This window comes from Astyanax mexicanus, chromosome 24, assembly GCF_023375975.1.
Source record: "Astyanax mexicanus isolate ESR-SI-001 chromosome 24, AstMex3_surface, whole genome shotgun sequence".
Taxonomy (NCBI): domain Eukaryota; kingdom Metazoa; phylum Chordata; class Actinopteri; order Characiformes; family Acestrorhamphidae; genus Astyanax; species Astyanax mexicanus.
Genome location: NC_064431.1, coordinates 21,393,142 through 21,414,041, shown reverse-complemented (window position 1 = coordinate 21,414,041; position 20,900 = coordinate 21,393,142). Strand labels below are relative to the sequence as shown.

The following is a 20,900-nucleotide window of genomic DNA, read 5'->3' as shown; positions in this document are numbered from 1 at the left end:
AGTAATCAAACTTGGGTGTGGACCAAAACAACCCTGATCCAACCCAACAATCATATGTACTTCACAAGTTGTAGTTGCAGCTGTTCTGTTGCAGTTTAACCTGTTATACTGCCTGTATAATTACTATAGCTGTGGACAAATGCCATCTCTGCCATTGCTCCAAGCTAAACTGCACTAAAATATACACTAGTCTTGAACACAGAACCTTCTTTAACACAGGACCCTGTTCTAAGATTATTCAACTTTAATTTAACTTATTCAGTCCAGAGAAAAACGTTAGGAGTAAAAACCTTGTAATGTTGTTATTTGCAAACTCAAGACCTGCACAAGACCCTAATCAATACAAGAGCGTCCCAAAATTAAAACCTGCACTGGCTTTATATTGATGCAGCTCATAGATTAACGTGACCTCTTATCCCCCCCTTGGAACCAAACAGGGCTCATGGTCTTAACCTTTAACCCTGACCTTGAGTGGTTAAGACCAGCTGAGTACAAGATAATGAGAAAGCAAACGCTTCCAAACATTAGTCTGGAACTATTCCCCTTCGGCAAGGCTTTGCAAGGGCATTGAAATGCATGCAGATATCAGGAGGACATCATGACCTGGACTGAAGAAAAATCCTCTCATTTGGTTTTATTGATGATCTCCATACGTCTGTGAGATGGCACTAAACTCTGACTACAGGAAAGGCTCCAGTGACAGATCTGCTCAAAACAAAGCAATTCATTAGCATCTTTATATTTACTCTGAAATAAAATAGAGGTGCTACAAATGTCTTTTTGAATGATGCTATACCTTGGACCTGGCTAAATCCTTGTCCAGCATATTATATTGGTAACTCGGAAAGGGCTAGTTAATGAGCTGATTAGCTGAATTAGAGGGTGGGCTGGAGGGTAAACACAAAAAACGGCTTCTCCAGGATCAGCTTTTGGTTTGATGAGGTGCCAAAAAATTATCTTCACTTGATGTAATCGATTCCTAGATTCTTTACAATCCAAATCTCTTGCAAAAATGCTTCTTCCAAGGTTTTGCTCCAAGAAACATTTGTAAGCACTACCCATGTTCAGACCTACCTTCTCCAACAGACAGACTCTTCCATAAAGAGCTTGCTGAAAAGACTTCTCGGACCTTCTGTAAAATGGACAAGAACAGATAACCCCTTTAAATGGCAGAAGCTTGAAAGCCACTGTCGATTTCCTCTGTTGGAGCTTCATTCGATTCTCATTGAGCAGAAGGCTAATGCCTCAGAGACAGACCACTTTTCTTTCGTGTTTTCTGCCGGTGCAGCAAAGACCCCAAGATCCTTGGAATGAGTGACAAACGCATCCATAACTGCTGATGGCTGGTGGTGCATTGGGGTGGCAGCAGATAAAAAAAGCCATCGTCTACAAACGTATGGCAAATTACAGCAAGCAAAGGCCTTGGGTTGCATTATCATAATCAATGAGGTGGTTGACGGGGAGAAGATGGAAGAGATGAAGATTGCCCTCCAGGGGGTTTGGCTATTGACCGGCAAAAAGGCAGAACCACCATCCCCAGCCATCTCTCTTACCCCAACCGTCAGGCATCGATATATCCTGATTTTACCCTACTGGAGAATGATCATGGCCCCTAGAAAAACTAGTGGTGGGTCGCTTTTTTGCAGACTGCTGGGAAGAAGGTAATCAATCTAATAGAAGAAGAGTGGGCTGAATCAAAGAATAATTGCCCTGCCATTGGGGTGCATTCAAACTGCAAGAGGGTATAGGCTTGGGCAGATTGAGTGGACTAGCCAGAGAAGACCTACTTACTGCCAAGTTTCATCAAAAACTGTAGAAAAATGGATGCACACCCAGTCAGCCTCATTTGTCACTGTCAGATATAGGATTTGAACTGGGCTCTAAGCAATGCTGGATGGAAAGTCAACAAAAGCTGGACACTTAAGTGGATATGGACAGTTCTGCAAGAAACAGACTGGAATCGATATCTACAGAGTGATGAAACCTCTACAATCACCAACCAAGCCAATATCCCGCACAATAGAGCTGCAGACCTTGCCATGATAACACAATGTTCTCCCTGCAGTGACCTGCGTGCAATCAAACAAGTGAAACAAACTCATAAAATGGCTGAAGCTCATTTGGTCAAGTTGTGTCAGAGAAACTTGACTCCCCTCCAAGGCATTTGTCTCCTCTTACATGCTGGTGTTAAACGCGGAGTTAGAGCCACCATATGACCCGCGTTTGATACCCCTCATCGGTAGCCATGACACCTCCCTGCCTCTACTTTATCTCTTTTTAATAATGCACAGAGGCTCTGATTTCCTTCCCTACCACATACACACACATACAGTACGGAGGTGACAAGCCCTCAGATACATTTGCATGGTCGTTTTTTATCTTGACACAATTATGCCTACCATCCACTATGTCACCTTGTAGAGTTACAATGTTTTGTTTATCAGATCTCCATCTGTTGTTGAAATGAACAATTTTAGTTAGTTTTAGTTAACCATTCCTACAGCTCCGTTTTTCCTAACATTGTACTGAAGAACCTTCGCCCATGCACATTCCAACGCAGGAACCATTTGGTAATTAGTTATATCAGGTGTGGCTTTAGGGAACACACTTATTATGCAGATGACCGGTAAATCCAAGAGCTGATATGAGAACCTGTGCGTTTAAATTTTAAATAATGTTCCATGTCTTTGTCTTGGACATGTTGGGAAGGATTCTCTAGGGTAGATAAACATGAACCTCTTGGCACCATGCCACATTGTCAACATTATATCGACTAATCGTTGCAGCCCTACCCTCAACTGCTCAAAAGTCCGCCACTATGAGAGTGTTCACACTGTCTATAGTCACCAGTTGCATTTCAGAGGCCTCAGTCTAATGGAGAAGACATCCAGTGCACTCAATCCTGTTAATTCACTTTCTGCAGACCAAATATCTGATGTGTATGTACTTGAACCTCTCCTCTCCTCTACTATTGCAAAATAGTAAGCTAAGTCAAGGTCAGGGAATGGTCTTGCCGGGCTTTTCCCTCGCTCTCCCACTCGCTAGCGCTGTAGAATCTCATGAGCAGATTGGAGGACACCCTGGCAACAGGTTTTTATCTTGTGGGCAGTCCTACAATGTGTAGAGCAAGCCTGGCCTGCCAACTTGTTCCTGGAAATAAAGGGAGCGACAGCAGGAGGAGGAGAGGCTTCCTCATGATTCTACACAGTAAAGAAAACAGGGTATACTACATGTAGTATATGTGAGCACATGTGCTAAAAGTCTTGGTCTTGCGTCAGACTCGACTGCTAAACGTCTTGGTCTTGACTCAGACTCGAATGCTAAAAGTCTTGGTCTTGCCTCTTACTCGACTGCTGATTTGACTGCTTAAGGTTTTCATCTTGACTCAGACTCAACATGTCTCAGTCTTGACCCAGACTTGACTGCTAGATGTTTTGGTCTTGACTCAGACTCAACGGCTAAAATGCTTGATCTTGACTCAGACTCTGCTCTTGTGGTCTTGACAACACTACAGGCAATGACATATCGTTTATACCATCCATATTGATTTTGAAATTATACAGTATCATTACCGTATCAAAATTAAGAAATATATATTCTGATATTCATTTTAGACACATAATCCAGCCCTTCCATCACACTTAAAACCTGATTCCAGAAACAATGGTACTTGCTAAACACACTGAAAAAGACTTGTGATTCAGAAAGTCTGAAGGTAATAGAGAGAGCTGAAGTGAATGAGTGAGCGAGTGAGAGTGTTAGCAGCCATGCAGTGTGAACCAGGAAGACAGTTTGGTCTCGAGAAATGAAAGACAGAAATTAGAACACAAACAGGAAGGAGTGACGGGGAGGCTAACTTGCTCGATAAGCTGCGGCCTACATACAAAAAATTACACAGATAAAACAAGATAAAGCAAATTCTGCAGAACTGCTGCTGAACCTCCCCTGTCTCAGAAACCTCCCTGAAGTTCTCTCCGAACATACAGTGTGTACTTTGAACGCATGCAAATATGCCCATTTGTTTGGGTGTGTTTGAGCAGGCTGGTTTACGTTTGTGGTCCCCTTGCATGAGCGACAGGAAAAAGGAAGTCTATGAGATATGAGATTGGCCTGTTTGAACTGGAGCTGACTAAAGTCGAAGCCAATAGAACTCATTCAAGGCCAAAGAAAGAATGAAGCCTCAAACAAAAACGTTAAATTGATGCAGACATATCGAAAGTCATTGTACTATTTAACATGTTACAAGTCATCATGAATTGACCATGAATTAAACTACATTAACCCACAGTTCTTGAGAACTTAATCACTCTGTTAATAAAAAAAATCACATATTTCCACAACATCACAGATTTAGTTGGTTAATGGCGTATAAATCTACTTAACTATGTAACTATGTATAAAACATGTAATCCCCAAGCTAATCCTGTCTTTGATGTGGAGCGACACATTGCCCTAACTGCTAGTGTGATGATCTGGGGGACCATTGCATTGTATACAACCCGATAGTATTAATACAGTTGACTAACAGCTCAGGGATTTGTGCAGAACATCCTGCAACCATGTGTTGCCTCTCATGGCAGATCTTCCATCTGGCATTTTTCAGCAGGGTAATGCTCACCCACTAACAGCAAGAGTTTCCCAGGAATGATTTTGCCAGATTGCAAAATTGGCCTACATACCTAAACCTGTCCATTTCTGGATCTCAAACAGAACCAGCATTTGTTTCTAAAAATGATAAAAGTCCAGATGTGGCAGCCCTAAAGTTTCATTTACACAATTTAACACCATTGCAAACAAAGACCAAAGCTCTAAGTATCATGCTTACTTGCACGCATGATGTTCCACCAGTTTTTAAGCTGCTTCCTTCTTTTTGTTGATATCTCCAATTTTCCAGTAATGCAGCAGTGGTTGTGCATTCACAGACAGAAACAGTTTCCCAGGAATGATTCTGACATATTTCAACACTTCCTTGGCCTCCATACCTGAACCTGTCCATTGTTGGATCCCAGAGAACCAGGTTTTGTTTCTAAAGATGATAAAAGTCCAGATGTGGCAGTCCAAGATTTTTATTTTCATTCACACATTTTTAACACCACTGCAAACAAAGATCACAATGGCTGGCTGACGGACAGTCTAGAGAGCTGGGAAATTAGTTGAAACTAAAATGTTTCTTCTCTCAGTCTAACGATTTGCCCTTGGAAAAATGCCTAGCAGCCAACAATGTCTCACCAAGAGGTATAATACCCAAATGTGGCCTTTGAGACTTTTTATCATCTATTGGGAGAAGCATTTTACATCCTCTTGTGGCAAATGTCTGTCTCTATCTAATCAGACAACTTTTTTTTGTAAGGGAGTGTCTAAAAACCTTTTACACTCTAATCCCTCAAATCAATTCTCAGTCGTATCCAGTTTGACTACAAAATCCACTGTGCTTTCAGTGGATGTACCCCACACTTCAAATAAAATCAGCTATTCTCCATTAAATAAGAACAAATCTCTCTAATATAGAGGTTATATAAACTCTGAGCTTCAGCATCAGATGCAGAAAGCTGATTATTAGTGGCACAGAGAGAGGACTTTAAGGGCACGTTAAGGGGGCAGACTGTGGTTTGGATAAGCTAGAGAGTACAGTGTGCCTGGGGTGGGCTCTAACAGGGTTGAACGAAGCCAGGAACAGCCCAAGCCACAATGCTCCAGGGACTGAACACTGAGATCCGCAGCGGGGGGACATCTCCTAACTCGCCCCTCGGAGTCACAGACAGTGTGAGGTTGCCGTTTGACAGTAATGAGTGAGCACAGAGCCGCCAGAAAAGACAAAGACTCTGAGGCGACAGAAGCTGAAGCTGGAGCTTTTAATCTATGCATGTTGTTTTGATTTCTGTACAGCAAAAGTACTGAGCCTTTTGTGGCAGGATTCAGGTGCAACCAGGGCTCACTCTGCCCCCAAAAATGAGTGGGTTTCATGATTGAAACTGGCATTTATGCAGTTTCACTGCCACAAATAATGGGGTGGAGTCATAAAGGTTACAATATTCTTAAAATGCTAAAACGCAATTACACATCAAGACGTTTAATGCAAAAAGCACTTGGCCTTGTAGTTCACGTAAGTCATAAAACTCTTACAAAAAAAAAGAAAAAAAAAAGAAAAAAAAGAAAACCTTTACAGCACCCAATCCATCTGTTTCACCAGTGCAACTGAGACATTTCTCTTGGTAAAGATGTTCTGGTGTTGGTTTCTTTCCACGGAAGGGTAAGCGCAGACCTATAGACAGCCACAGACTCAGCTTCCCTTCCTTGGAAGTTGGTGGATGTACGTCACAGAATACTGTGTCCTACGACAGTCTGAACCTTTTGTGTTGTGTTGGAAAAATTATATCTATTAAGCTATGCTAAACAAATATAAATAACATAAAATTAAATAGCCAGTTGAAATGTTGGGTTAGCATAGCTAGCTACTCTATGATCAGCATCCATTGCAGTAGATAGAATGTAGATTTCGTTCAGCTTGAAAACCATAAATGAAAAGACCAGAAAAATAAACAAAATGCAATTGTCCTAACCTTCCTATTTTCAGAGGCATTGCGAATAATGGTGTTTTAATGTGAACTGCAAATAGGCAATTGGTAGAAAATGAGATAAAATTAGAAATAAATTATAAACAAATGTAAAAATTGGGATAAACTTAAACATACTGCTTGTGTATTGTTTGCACTAGGTTTCCTCCCTGCTTTGTCTCTGCTTTTTAGATCATTTTCTGATAAATAAGAGCTCTAAGTACCATGATTACTTGCACGCATAATGTTCCTCCACTTTTTAAGCTGCTTCCCTCTCATCGTTGATGCCTCCAATTTCCAGTAATGCAACAGTGGGTGCAGCACTCTACTGACGAACACTATGTATGCACGCTTTCGGGAATTCCCAAATTAGCAAGTTGGTAATGTGTTTCTAATGGCAGTGGAGAGCACACAGGCTCTAGGAGAGACTCCGAGGCCATGAGGGCTAATGCTAATGCTGAGGCTATGTGCTAAATTTGGCTAGCGGAGCTGTGTGCTGCTGCTGAGGGCATGGGAGTTCAGGGTGGAGGACTGTGCTTGCATGATATGAGGGGAATCAGGGCAAAGCGCTCAGTGGGAACATTACTCATCCTCTCCAAACAACAAAGAAAGAGAGATAAATCAGGGTGAAGGAGCAGTGAAGAAATGCACAGTGGGGCTAAAACAGATCACATGATTATATTTTTTAGATAAAAGCGAAGAATAATAGCCTAGTAATTTCCATTACTATGCTAGTACCTGTGTCTACGTATAGTCATTACTATACCTAGAAAGATCCATTTGAATGTCCAAAATAATAGCATTAGCTAGGACTGGTTACTGGCTGGTTATTATTGGTATATTTGTCATTGACTGTTCATACTGTGTGTTGTTATAATACTTGAACACTATAATAAAAGTCCTTTAGAATGCTAGTCAGCCATGCTATGAGGCTCCTGGGTCAAAAAGGTTAAGTGCCTTGCTCAGGGACCTGGGTCTTGAACCCACAACCATGTGACTAATTATTAAAGCAGTGCTCTAACCACTAAGCCACAGTAGCTGGCTTTATAACTAGCAAAAACACAAAAATGCATGAAAATAAATCTAGAAATATCCAAGTTATTTTCGTGATTGTGGTAATATACATACACACACTATTTCTTAATAAGAAATAGGTAATGGGTAATTAACATGCTAATGTCACCCGACTGCGCTACACTGAAGAACCCTGAGTGTAAACACGCTGGCTACAGGCTGATAATACTCACCTCTGAATGGTGAAAGAGCTAGAGCTTAGCAAGGTTAGCAGCTAATGCTAACGTTGCTCCAGTCTTAATTCTTAATGCTGAAGAGAACTAAACTGAAACTCCTGTATAACGCCAAACTTCAGTGGAGTAGCTTAACTGTTTCTTAAAACCTGACTAGTAGAATTCATACATAAGGTCCACGGTATCATAAGGCACACTGACGCTTTTTGGAAAATTAAAGGATTTTAAGTGCACCTTTTAGTGCAAAAAATACGGTAATGTAAGGATTTGATAGCTTTTAACAACTAGGAGAGCATTATTGAGGTGAGGCATTTACAGTACCTACATCGGCAACCGGCTGCAAACCTTACCCAGCCTATCTACTGCAGTGTTGGCATTGCAGTTACTATAGCTACTGTGCCATTAGCATTTAGCACTGCTAGTGTGCCATTAGCATTGGTTTCGTACCATTACACGACATAAGCTTCTCAACCGAGCCATTAGCATTGCTCAGAATCACTATAGCATTGCTATTGTACCATTAGAATCACAACCATGCCTGCTGCTGGCCTTTGCCAGAATTTCTACCCCTGCATTAGCATTAGCTTTGCTAAGCATACGCTCAGTCTTGCTACTGTGGTATTGGAATCTCTATTGCAGTGTTAGCCTCGTCCAGCATCACGGCTAACACAGTATTAGCCGTATTAATCATAAATATTTCATCTACATTTAAGGCTGGAGTCCAAAACCAGGCAGGGTCATATAAAATGCTACATGAAAAATAATTGAGATCATAGTTTTTATCACAGCATAAACATTTTCCAAATTTAGTGTGTTCCTATTGTTTGTATTGCCGCTGACGATTCCATCCAGCAAATGGCGGTTTGGATTTTCTGGGTTTTTTTTTTCGTATTTTATGATGATTTAACAAGCATTTGTGTGGAAACCCTCAGCTTTACTATTACTATACTCTAAATACAGGCTCCTTGAGCTGCACTGAGACTGTCCAGACCACTGACAGTGCCTGTGATGTCATTATCTTGTGACAGATCTTCCGTTCAGACCAGACTGGCTCCGCTTCAATGCGTCTGATCAGGTTAATGAGCAGCGATGCTAAAGAGAAAAGAGAAAAGTCTCTGGACCTGAAAGCCCCAACACAATGATGTCAATCTAAAAAGCATATGGTCAATTCAAAGCTTTTGTGTAGCGCTAATTGAGTTACGCCTTTACAAAATGTCTCGGATGCTTTCCTCTGAATGGCATCCATTAGGTTTCACTCATATAATGGAGGGTACTCACATTTACATCACCATACAGGAGAAAGATCCATTAAAATAATCCAATATTATCATAAACAGGCCCTAAATAGGCCAAACACTGACAGACAGAGACAGTGCCTCCCTCTAGAGGTGAGTTACGATACTGCAGCTTAAACACTTGTGATCTGTACAGCCCATCTGTCATGTGGTTAATGCAGAGACATAAATAAAGAGGTGAGAAAGAGCATATAGCGCGAAATGCCGTCCACTGCACGGGAACGTTAGTGCGGGTTTTAGCCCTGAAGAGAAACGGTTCTAATGACCAAAGCTGACAGGCCTCCATTCAGCAGCTCTCCGTCTCCATGACAGGCCAGGCCAGCTGGGTTCTCTCTCATTACTGACAGAGCTGAAATAGAAGCTGTCAGGAGAGGCAGATGAGAAACATGCACTGGAGAGAGGAGAGATGCTGGTATAAGGAAAAGATGGTTTAGAAAAAGGTTGAAACTGTTCAACTGAATATAATGTTGAGAAATGGACTGGAGGGTAAGATTAAGATAAACGCTGTTGAATGCAGGTAGATAAATCCTTTTGAACCCTAATCTTTTGTTATGTTCTTCATCATAGCACAGAAGGTACTATAAATTGTTGTATAGTAAAAGTAAGAGCATAGCATATTTTGTAAAGACCCACAGGGCCTAGCTGTAGGGTCTATAAAAGTGAAGGTAAAAGATGCACACACAGTTTGTCTGGTCCCTGTAGAGAAATATTGCCAATATAATAGTGCTGTCTGGAGCATATGACTATTGCCATGTATGGTTTAATTAGACCTCCACAGATAGCAAGTTGTTCTTCTATGGACCACTATTGGTAGGTATTGATCACTGCATACTACATAAACCCAACAAGACCTGCCTGATTAGGAGATGTTATGACCTTCCAGTCATATAGCCATCACAATCTGGTTCTTGTCAAGGTATCTTGTTGTTTTACACCAGCACTACTTGGTCTGGTTAAAACAAACTTTGGTTCGTTTGTACCATTAGTGTGGTTCAATTGAACAGGTGTGAAAACAGTAATCGCACTCGGGTGCGGATCAAAACAACTGTACCAAGACCTGCTAGAGGAACTCTGGAGTGGTTCACTTGTGGTGACAATGTGATCCGTTCTCGATCTGACCCAGCTCTCAAATATACTCCATTTATTTGAGCTAACCTGCTGATAAGGTGCAGTTTAATCTGATATATTAGCCAGATAACGCTCATTTCCACAGCTATTAACAAACGCTGTCACTGCAGCTCCATGCTGTTTACACGTGCGAGCTGTGCTGCGTTCACTACAAGTCATATTGTAAAAAAGATCCTTAACCCTCTGTTCTATAGACCCTGAAATTGAGACTTGTGGGTATCCACAAAATGATGGGCTAAGTTAGGTAGTAGGGGATGAGGTGGATGAAGTGTGGATCACTCAGCATCCTGACCTCATTAATGTTCTCATCAAATATATGCAAATCTATCATTTGTTAAAAAAAAAAAAAGAGTGGGCAGTTCACTGGTGCCCCAGTGCTTTTGAAAAAAATAAAATAAAAATAAAATGGCACATAGAGAAATGATAGAAAAAGACAGTGGTTTAATCCAGCCACTACAACTGGTCTCCTGGGCCTTTACCTCTCTACAGTTGCCAACGGCAACAGACCAAGTACATTGCAAGTTTAATTCGCTAGCTGGCTTGTGGATGTAGATGGGTCCTGGCAGGCCCCTGCTGCTCCTCACCGGCGCTGTCACTTCCTGACCAACTACAGTCCAGATTGACCCCGTTCCTCCCACCATTCACAGCAGCTACAACCCTGAGAGATACTCAAGCATGCACTAACTAATCTGGTCCAGAACATCCAGCAGGAGTTCCAAACTCTAAACTTACTTCTACTGTATTAAATTATCATTATAATCAAACTTTCAGCCTTACAGGTGCATTTAAAAAAAATAGAATATCATTGAAAAGTTACTTTATTTCAGTAATTCAGTTCAAAATGTAAAACTTGTATATTATATAGATGTATTACACACAGTGTGATCTATTTTAAGCGTTTGAATATATTATTGTTGATTATTATGGCTTTACAGCCAATGAAATCCCAAAAATCAGTTTCTCCGAAAATTAGAATATTATATAAGACCAATTGTTACTTTTGGCAGGGTGGCACGTGTGCCAGGTCCTGCTGGAAAATGAAATCTGAATTTCCATAAAACAGTGGACCAACACCAGCAGATGACAAGGCTCTCCAAACCATCATTTGATAACCAGTAAATTTTGCATTTCATTTAGAAAATCAAGGGAGCAGAGTCTAGAGAAAGAGTGGAGAGACACACAGTCCAAACTGCTTGAGGTCTAGTGTGAAGTTTCCACAATCAGTGATGGTTTGGAGAGACATGTCATCTGCTGGTGTTGATCCACTGTGTTCTATTATCAAGTCCAAAGTCGGCGCAGTGTTTTCCCAGAAAATCTTACAGCACTTCACGCTTCCCTCTGCTGACAACTAACTTTTATGGAGATGAGCATTTCATTTTCCAGCAGGACTTGGCACACTGCCCACACTGCTAAAAGAACCAATTAGTCTTATATAATATTCTAATTTTCTGAGACACTGATTTAAAATACATCACTCTGTTTGTAATACATCTATATAATATATGAGTTTCACATTTTGTACTGAATGACTGAAATAAACAACTTTTTAAATGATATTCTAATTATTTGAGATGCACCTGCATATTCAGATGTCTGTTTAATATAAACCTACCTTCACTGCCAGTGGCATGGAGTACGGCCTGCAGGGGGAGCTGGTGGACGTCTCCTCCGTCTGCCCATCTTTCTGGTTGCAGTCCAGCTGAACTAGGCCCTCGCACTCCAGGTGACACGTGTAGCTGCAGTCTGGTGGATGGAGATAAACAAACGCAAGGTCACATAGAGAACAAAAACGCATTAAATGCAGGGTTTTGTTGGCAGTCATGTAGGATGCCTAAAGGAAAACACTTAAGCAAGGCCTCAAAGTGATAAAAGGCCAATTGAGGCATCTGGCTGGGAGTGCAGCTACGGATAGTCATGCCCAAAACAACACACACACACACACACACACACACAGAAAAGAGATGGTGATTCATCGCAACACAAAAAAAACAACCTCAAAGGACAGACTCATTAACACAACATAAAAACACTCATACACTCATCCAGCCACAGGTCACTGCCTTGCTCTCAGCTTTGGAGCATAAGGTGGTCTAAGGGCACCATTTCCCCAATACCAAGCATTCTTCTAATACTGAACAGAAAGTGTATTCACAGAATATTAAATAGAGGTGGGAATTTCAGGGCACAATAATGATGATATCACAATACGGTGATCCTGTGATACTCAATATATTGCAAGACAATTCTTTACTAAACTTCACGCCATACCAGAAATATATACAGTATTTATTGGTGTCTGTTTCACAGAGTTTGACAACCAATATTCATTTGATTAGCTCCACCATGTGAAAAAATGATACAGTATCCTTAGGACCGTGTTTTTTGCACTATAAGGCGCAACTATCAACATACTTCTATTTTCTGGTCTATTTTTATACACAAGGCGCACTGGATTATAAGTCGCATTGTGTGACATTAGTAAGGAACAGGGGTGTCGCCATGTTTTCCTTCTAATTCAGCAGGTATCACCGCTGGGTGGTGGTGGGGAGGGGTAACTAAGTTAAAGAAAAAATAAGCATACAAATAAGTAAACAAAACTGTTATTCTTAAAAATACATATATTTTAAAGTCAAACGAGTGCTGGATTTTAATCTACACAGATTTCTCTACTGAAAACTGTTTATTTGGGTGAGTAAAGCGCTTCCACTCACACTTAGCACCCAACAGCGATACACTGAGGAACCCTGAGTGTTCGGGTAAGCCAGGGCGATATTAGCTATTGGTTTGTCTCATGTACCTTGTTTTAACATGGTTAACACGCAGGCTACAGTACGAAATACTCAGCTCTGAACGGAGAAAGAGCTAGAACTAAGCGTGCTTACTAGCTAATGCTAATGCTGCTCCAGACTTGGTGCTGGAGAAGCTTCACTAAAACTCCTGTATAACGCTGTACTTCAGTGGAGAGGCTTTACTGCTCCTTACAACCTGACTATTAAAATCCATACATAAGGCTTTAAAGATTTTTAGGAAAATTAAAGGATTTTTAGGTGGGCCTTATAGTGTAAAAAAAAAACAACAACAACAAAAAAACGGTAGGTGAAAAGAAGTGAATAATGTCTAGTAATTGTCACTAAATATAATCAGTTTTTCACAACAATATTCCAGTATTTAGTGTAAATGCTTCTTAAACAGTTATTATTCTTAGGCTTTAACTATTAGTCAAAATCTATTGCATAGCTGTTAAGCTTATCAGACTGTGTGGAGTCCCACAGGGTTCTATCACTCGCCAAATCAAACAAATTTAAAATACTGAAGGAAAATGGCATACAGCTCTGGAAAAAAAGGAGAGAACACATAAAAATGATGAGTTTCTTTGTTTTTATCAAATTGAAAACCTCTGGAATATAATCAAGAGGAAGATGGATGATGACAAAAAAATCAATCCAAGCTGAACTGCTTGAATTTTTGCACCAGGAGTGGCTTAAAGTTATCTAAAAGCAGTGAGTGACTGGTGGAGGAAAACATGAAAAGATGCATGAAAACCGTGATATAAAAACAGGGTTATTCAACCAAATATTAATTTCTGAACTCTTTTTTATTTTAACCATTTCTATTTTCTGCAAATAAATGCTCTAGACGACAATATATAATACTCTAAATGATAAATCCGTCCGTAGTTTATAGAATAAAACAACAATGTTCATTTTACTCAAACATATAACTATAAATAGCAGAATCAGAGAAACCGATTCAGAAACTGAAGTGGTCTCCTAATTTTTTCCAGAGCTGTATATGCTCATACACAGAGTTTACCGCTCTAGTGTTCTGAGAAGAAGCTCTGTGGAAAAAACTGTAGAATTCCACTTCAGCAACAAGGCCAGAAAAATCTATGCGCTGGCTCCCTCTGGTGGCTTCATATGGCGTGAGATCCTCAATTCATTAAAACTCCCTCATCAGGTGCAGCAGAGTATAAATGTTCTCGGATTATTCCACTAGATGGCGCAACAATGCCAAAACCCACCAGCAGACACCAGCAGAACAGGAACATTAAATACAGTTGATGCAGTCAGCTCTTCCACAAAGCCTGCCAATGAACTTTTTCAGGTTATCAGGTTACCCTGGTGGAGCATCTCCACGCATTACTTGTCGCATTACTTGTCCCAGGATTGGCCATTAGGGCACTATTTCTATTTCTGAGAACAAAAAGAACATCTGTAATTACAAGAGTTGTTCTGGAAACCAGGATGTCAATAAAAAAACAGACAAAAAGCGTGTGCTGCCCTCAGATCCACCAAAAACAAATGGTACACATAACCCCAGGCCGACAGCAACCCAGCCTCTCATTCACTCTTTACCTACAACTGTGAGGTTTCCAGGCAACGAGTTTCTGCAGCGATGGAAACGCTCCAGATACAGCTGGCCAAGACTACAAAAAATAAAAGCCTTTGCAGTGAATCAGCTGGGTTTACTAAAGCCACGCAGTTACGAATTCAGAATTGGCACTTTGTGCTAAGCTTTAGAATCCCTACCACTACCACAACTACTACCAATGTGGTAGCAATGCTCATAAATGCATGTGTTTGAATTATTTTTTTTTTTCAAGATCATCTACATAGGGAGTACCTGCCAAATGCCAAGTGTAATCTAGAAATGTACAACATTTGGAATTGTGTAATATTCTAACCTCACTAATATTCCTAAAAAGTATTGGGACACCTGTTCAATCTTAACCTGTTTAATTCTTCTGAAATCAAGGGTATTAAAAAGAGTGAACTGCCCAACTCCCCCAAAACATATTGTTTAGCTAGCCCACGTCTAGCAGTATGCATGGTGCCAATAATTTCCTTGTGGATACATACTGCCCATAGAATAGGACTATCTAGAGCAGATAAACCAATGAAGAACATACAGCTCTGGAAAAAAAAAGGAGACCACCTAAAAATTATTATTTTCTTTCATTTTACCAAATTAAAAACCTCTGAAATATAATCAAGAGGAAGATGGATGATCACAAGCCATCAAACCAAGCTAAACTGCTTGTATTCATGCACCAGGAGTGGCATAAAGTTATCCAAAAGCAGTGTATAAGACTGGTGGAGGAGAACATGCCAAGATGCATGAAGACTGTGATAAAATAAACAGGGTTATTCCACCAAATATTGATTTCTGAACTCTTAAAACGTTATATGAATATGAACTTGTTTTCTTTGCATTATTTGAGGTCTGAAAGCTCTGCATCTTTTTTGTTATTTCAGCCATTTCTCATTTTCTGCAAATAAATGCTCTAAATGACAATATTTTTATTTGGAATTTGGAAGAAATGTCTGTAGTTCATAGAATAAAACAACAATGTTCATTTGACTCAAATAAATACCTATAAATAGCAAAATCAGAGAAACTGATTCAGAAACTGAAGTGGTCTCTTAATTTTTTCCAAAGCTATATATCTCCAAAACAGCAACTTAACTCTTAGTAGAAGTCAATGTAAAAAAAAGTTATTTTAGGTCAATTTTAAAGTTCCATAAAAAACACACATTTCAAAAACATGAACTTTGTAGGAGAAAGATGAAACCTTAACTTTCAGTGTTAGTCAATGTTAAGAGTTACTTTCAGGTCATTTTGAATCATTTCTTTCAGTCCATTCATCAATACATTTTGACACAGTGTAAAGGAAAGTAATGTAATTATTTTGTAAACTAGAAATTCAACAAAAATAAAATACTTGTTTTTAACTGGACAGAAACAATATGCTGTTTCTAGGCTTTTTGTTGAGCTTTTGTTTGTATATAAAGTATCACTCTAAGGTAATGATACTGTATCTTGGATTGGACAGCTTAGTGGATTATCAGTACTGGACACACCAGGGTCAGCACACTACAGGAGTGCCCGGGAGTGCCTACAGCAACACTGATAGCTCCCACGGAAAAGAGAGGTCACCTTTTTTGGCAAGACACTTCGCATCAGCAGGGCTGAATGGGTGTGAAAAGGAGTTCGAGAGGGAGTCCAAAGCAAACAGCATGGTCCTGGATCAGGAAATACGTATCTGGGAGGAGGTGAGATGAGCTTCCGTCCTGCTCTGTAGCCCACCTTCAACCTTAGCAACCTTAGTCTAAACCAGCTGGGCTACAATACAGCTTTACAGCTGTGGGCTAGTGTCCATTGTTAGCTTCAGGCTAAAGACAACAGTTTGCTTCAGCCACAATATGTAGTGAAACACAAGCCTGAGATCAATACTGTAAAGTAGCTGCATGTTAAGCAACACCACTAAGTACTGTTAGCTTCATGCTAACTCTGGACTTCATCTGTTGCCTACAGTAACCTTAGCTTAATACCAATACAGCTAATTAGCCACTTGTTGGCTAATGCAACAATTACTCAACAAACATAAATCAACAAAAGTTGGTGTTACCGGACTTCTACTACTTTTTGGAACATTGTTGTGAGGGTTAGTGAGATCTGGATGACCTTTAACCCACCCTACCTAATACACAAATTTTCAGCTCATCCCAAAAGCTTTGTTAGCTAGCCCATGCCTGGCAGTATACATGGTACCAATAGGTTAATGATTATCTGCTTGTCTATTTCCTGTAAAGATGTACTGCCAATAGAATATATACAATAGGATTCTCTAGAGAAGATAAACCTATTAAATAACCTACTCACACAATGCCTGAGCCCAAGCATAGGGTAATTATAGGTGTATAAAGCCCAGAGTAATGAGTTTTGTGGAACATTGAACTGTAGAACTGTGTTCTCTAGATTGATGGTGCTCTGATTGAGAACTCTGATGTAAAATGGACTTTATGTGTAGTTAAACATGATAAAAAGTACTTACCTTTGATGAATAGCACACCTCTGTTCTCCCACAGCGTTCAGAGATCAAGAAATTGAAACAGTTTGTCCAAACACCCTTCAGACTGGGTGACTCGGGGCATAATTGGCCCTGATACAACGCTTTTTCCACCGTTATCCAAGCATATATATACATAGACTATGTACATATATGTCTATGCCATTTTCAGTTCAGTAATGGCGGAACCCGGAGCTGAAGCTTGCGTTATAGGATGTAAACAGTGTTTTTAATAAGCTACTTGTGCACTTTTTAAGTTATCAATGCCTCGTTTTAAATGTCAGGGCTCTCTGGAGTTTAGCAAGGAGGTGTGGAGCTACTTTGAGCCTGGATAACGGTGGAAAAAGCAATTTATCACCCAGTCTGAAGGGGGTTTAGACAAACTTAAAATTTCTGGATCTCAGAACGCTGTGGGAGAACAGAGGTGTGCTATTCAACAAAAGGTAAGTACCTTTTATCATGTTTTACTACAACAAAAGTTCATTTTACACTGGAGTTCTCCTTTAAGAAGTGTTCAACATTGATTTGTCCATCATTTAAGTTTTCCTCAGTGGACATTTAAGCCAGTTACTCAAACAAAACCAATGTAAAAAAAATGGAATACCATTGATGTCAAAATTAACAACGAATAAGCAGGTGTTCCAATACTTTTGCCCATACAGAACATTCTGGAACTGGTTTAGTTTAGTGTCTAGAAGGTGCAACTGATTTGTCCTACATGCTAGTTAGTGCCATCTCCAAGGAGGTGAAGTGGTAAATGCCCCAAACAGGATCATGCAGATTTTAAATAATAGCCTTGAGGTCTTGAGGTCTTCATTAACTAAACCTCCCACAAACACCCACCCCTCAACCCCCACCCCTTTATTGCCCCGGGCATGACGCGCACTAAGCACGTCCATGCACCCTCTCCCTGCTGCTTCTTGCCCTCTTTAACCTGATAAGCTGAGGGGGGTGGGAGGGGTCGAGAGGATCAGAATAAGCCCTGGCCTACGGTTCCATGGTGCTAATTACTGGCACGAGATGGTAATACAGAAGATGAGCAGGGATGAAATGGCTCTTTGACTGTATTTGAAACATGGATCTTCAGGATGCAGGCAGGGGAGGATGCAGGCAGGGGGAAAATCCATTAATCTGTCTGCCGGGACAGAGCCAGGCGTAGGGATTGTAAGCTGAGAGGTAACCTTGTCTGTCTGTGGTGTGGAAAGGCACTCTCAAGCAATCGATGTGTTCGGTGTTCGGACTTCGGCAAGGCTCCGAATCGCTTACAGCAGGATACAGAAGCTGGAAGAAAGTTTCTTTCCATGTTCTGTAAAGCTAAGGTCTCGGTTTCTTGTTTCTTGGGCTAAAAAGACTGAAAAGCACATGTGGGAAGGGTAGAGTGGTGGAAAAGTGGCATGACTCTACGCTGTAAACGTTCCCACAACCACAAGAAAACGTGAGTGCCCAGAATTGTTTGCCCTGACAAAAAGGCCAAGTCTTCTTTGAAGTGAAACGACAGCAGTCACCATTCGGTTCAGGCTGAATAAAGGTCAAGAGTATCTACAGAATCTAGAGTAACTTTAGCTAAACCACACTTCCCCTGTTTTTTGTTTTTTTTTTAGACTGATTTAACAACTTGTGCTGAAATAAATGTTTTTTTGGGAGCAGTGGTGGCTTACTGATGGATGCCAGTGTTTCAGGGTCCATCATGTCTATGTTACCTTCTGGCTTACTTTCTCCTTTTAGTTATGCTGTTTATAGAAAACATAAGTGCTCAGTACTGATTGCCATGAAAAAGACAGAATCTTTTTGCTGACGTAACAATTTTACGCTAAAATATAGGTTTTTGGGAGCAGTGGTGGCTTATTGATGGATGCCGGTGTCTCAGGATGCACTCATGTCTCTATGTTACCTTCTGGCTGTTTCAGAAAACGTGAATGCCCAGAATTGGTTGCTTTAAAAAAGATAACAGCCAGTTTATTTCAGGGTGAACAAAGAGCTTGGATCAAGATCTGAGTAGATATGAGATCATCTAAACCACCCTTACTTTGTTTTTTCTATTTTCTGCACTGACATAACGATCTTACTCCGAAATTAAGGGCAGTGTGTGGGTCGTTGTGGCTCAGTGGTTAGAGGACTGGGGGTTATTAATAGATGCCGGTGTTTCATGGTGCACTTATGTCTATGTTACCTTTCGTCTCTGCCCTTTTTGTTAGGCTGTTATAGAATACATGGATGTCCATAATTGGTTGCTTAGAAAGTCTTATTTGGAACAATCACAGTTCATTTCAGGCAGAATCATTGTCTTGCATTTACAGTAAGCTCATCTTAACCCCCCCTTCCTCATTTTTTTCTTAAGTAATGTAACAGTAGGATCTGTAAAGTGAACGTTCAGGGATAATGGTGGCTCAGTGGTTAGAGCACTTGGTTATTGATGGATGCCAGTGTCTCAGGCTGCACTCATGTCAGTTACCATCTGGCTCTCTGCTTTTAGTAAGGCTGTTTAGAGTCAAATATTGGCACACCATTGGTTATTTGTCTCATTCTAAGGTGTAATGTGTGATTGTATCCTGTCTTAACTTCATGCAATTGTTCTAAAAATGTTTTGACTCTGCAAAATAACTGAACCATGGTTGGATTGATCAGAAACGAGGTTCCAGACCAAACAAGGTAGGTGTAAAAGCACCCTAAGGACCAATTATGTCAGAAGACCTTCCAAGGAAAAGCCCTGCCAGATCAACAACATTTTCCTGGTGGTATATATATGGTATATTTATCCTTTAGTGTGGAAATTCCTCAGAATTAAAAGGTCAACTCCCATCTTTGTACTGTTAGATACATTCCCTGGGTCTGTCCCTTTAAGCCCCACTTCTCTTTCCAACATGTCACTTCCCTATAAATTCAACATGCACCCATGTCTGTCAGATGACCACAAAGCAGTACTTGTTTGTGACGTCTCAGGGCTTCGCCAAATTCCCCTGACGCACCTGGAATGCAGGGGGTTACTCCAGTAGGGGAGGAGAATTCTGGATTTCTGACGCCTCTTTGTGCCCCTCTTGTACCGCCCCCCCACCTACCCACTGACATTTCTGATCTCCTCAGGCCATTCTCTCCATCAGCAGTTTTCTCGCATCAGAGCCGACGCTGATGGTCACCAGGCACCGGCGCTTTTCCGCTGACACCTCTTTCTCTCGCTCCTACCCTCTTTCTTTCTTTCGCTCTTGGTTTCTGCCTGTGTCAGCAACATATTTGGCCCTTTTCTCACTGCCAAGTGCAGAAACCCGACCCTGTAACCTTTCCCATAAATCCAAGCAGAAGTGGCGCAAGGACGAACGGCTTGAATCACGGTCTTGTTGGGCAATTGACCCCTATAAATGTGCCACAGTGGCACTAATGAAGCCAAATTAGGTCTGAATTAGAACATTACCCCGGCCTGTTGTGTCAGCATTGCCAAACGCTTATGTCAAACGTTAAATTACTTCGGAATTGTCTCTCAAAAACCCATACAAAAACGTATACACTGAACTAATTGCTCTGGATAATCAGTAAAAAAAAAAAAAGAAGTGTTTCCGTAATAGGGTTAGCAGGTCCAGAAAAATCTATAGCTCTAACTTGACCTCTGTTAATAAGAATGCCCTTTTAATTAACATCAGCCCAACTTAATTTCATTAAAGTAGGTTACTTCCAAAGAGCAGCAGTTGATGCATTTCCATCAAGTTCATAATCATCAAATATTCAGAAAGATGAGTTGACTCAGCATTTAACATTATTCCTTCTTAGCCTAACCTATACAATATACTCATCAAGCTCTATCAGAAACACTACTATATATCTACTCATTCCTGCC

The 20,900-nt window shown here is 40.6% G+C and overlaps 1 protein-coding gene across 2 annotated transcripts in view; it reads right to left on the bottom strand.

The window, feature by feature from the left end:
* The window catches only part of rassf5 (Ras association domain family member 5), an 88,018-nt gene that overhangs the window by 39,793 nt on the left and 27,325 nt on the right, over positions 1-20,900 (bottom strand). For both annotated transcript variants that reach the window (XM_022682719.2, XM_022682720.2), the window contains exon 2: positions 11,837-11,967. In XM_022682719.2, coding sequence (XP_022538440.2) covers positions 11,837-11,967 — 131 coding nt within the window. The remainder of the gene's footprint in view (positions 1-11,836; positions 11,968-20,900) is intronic.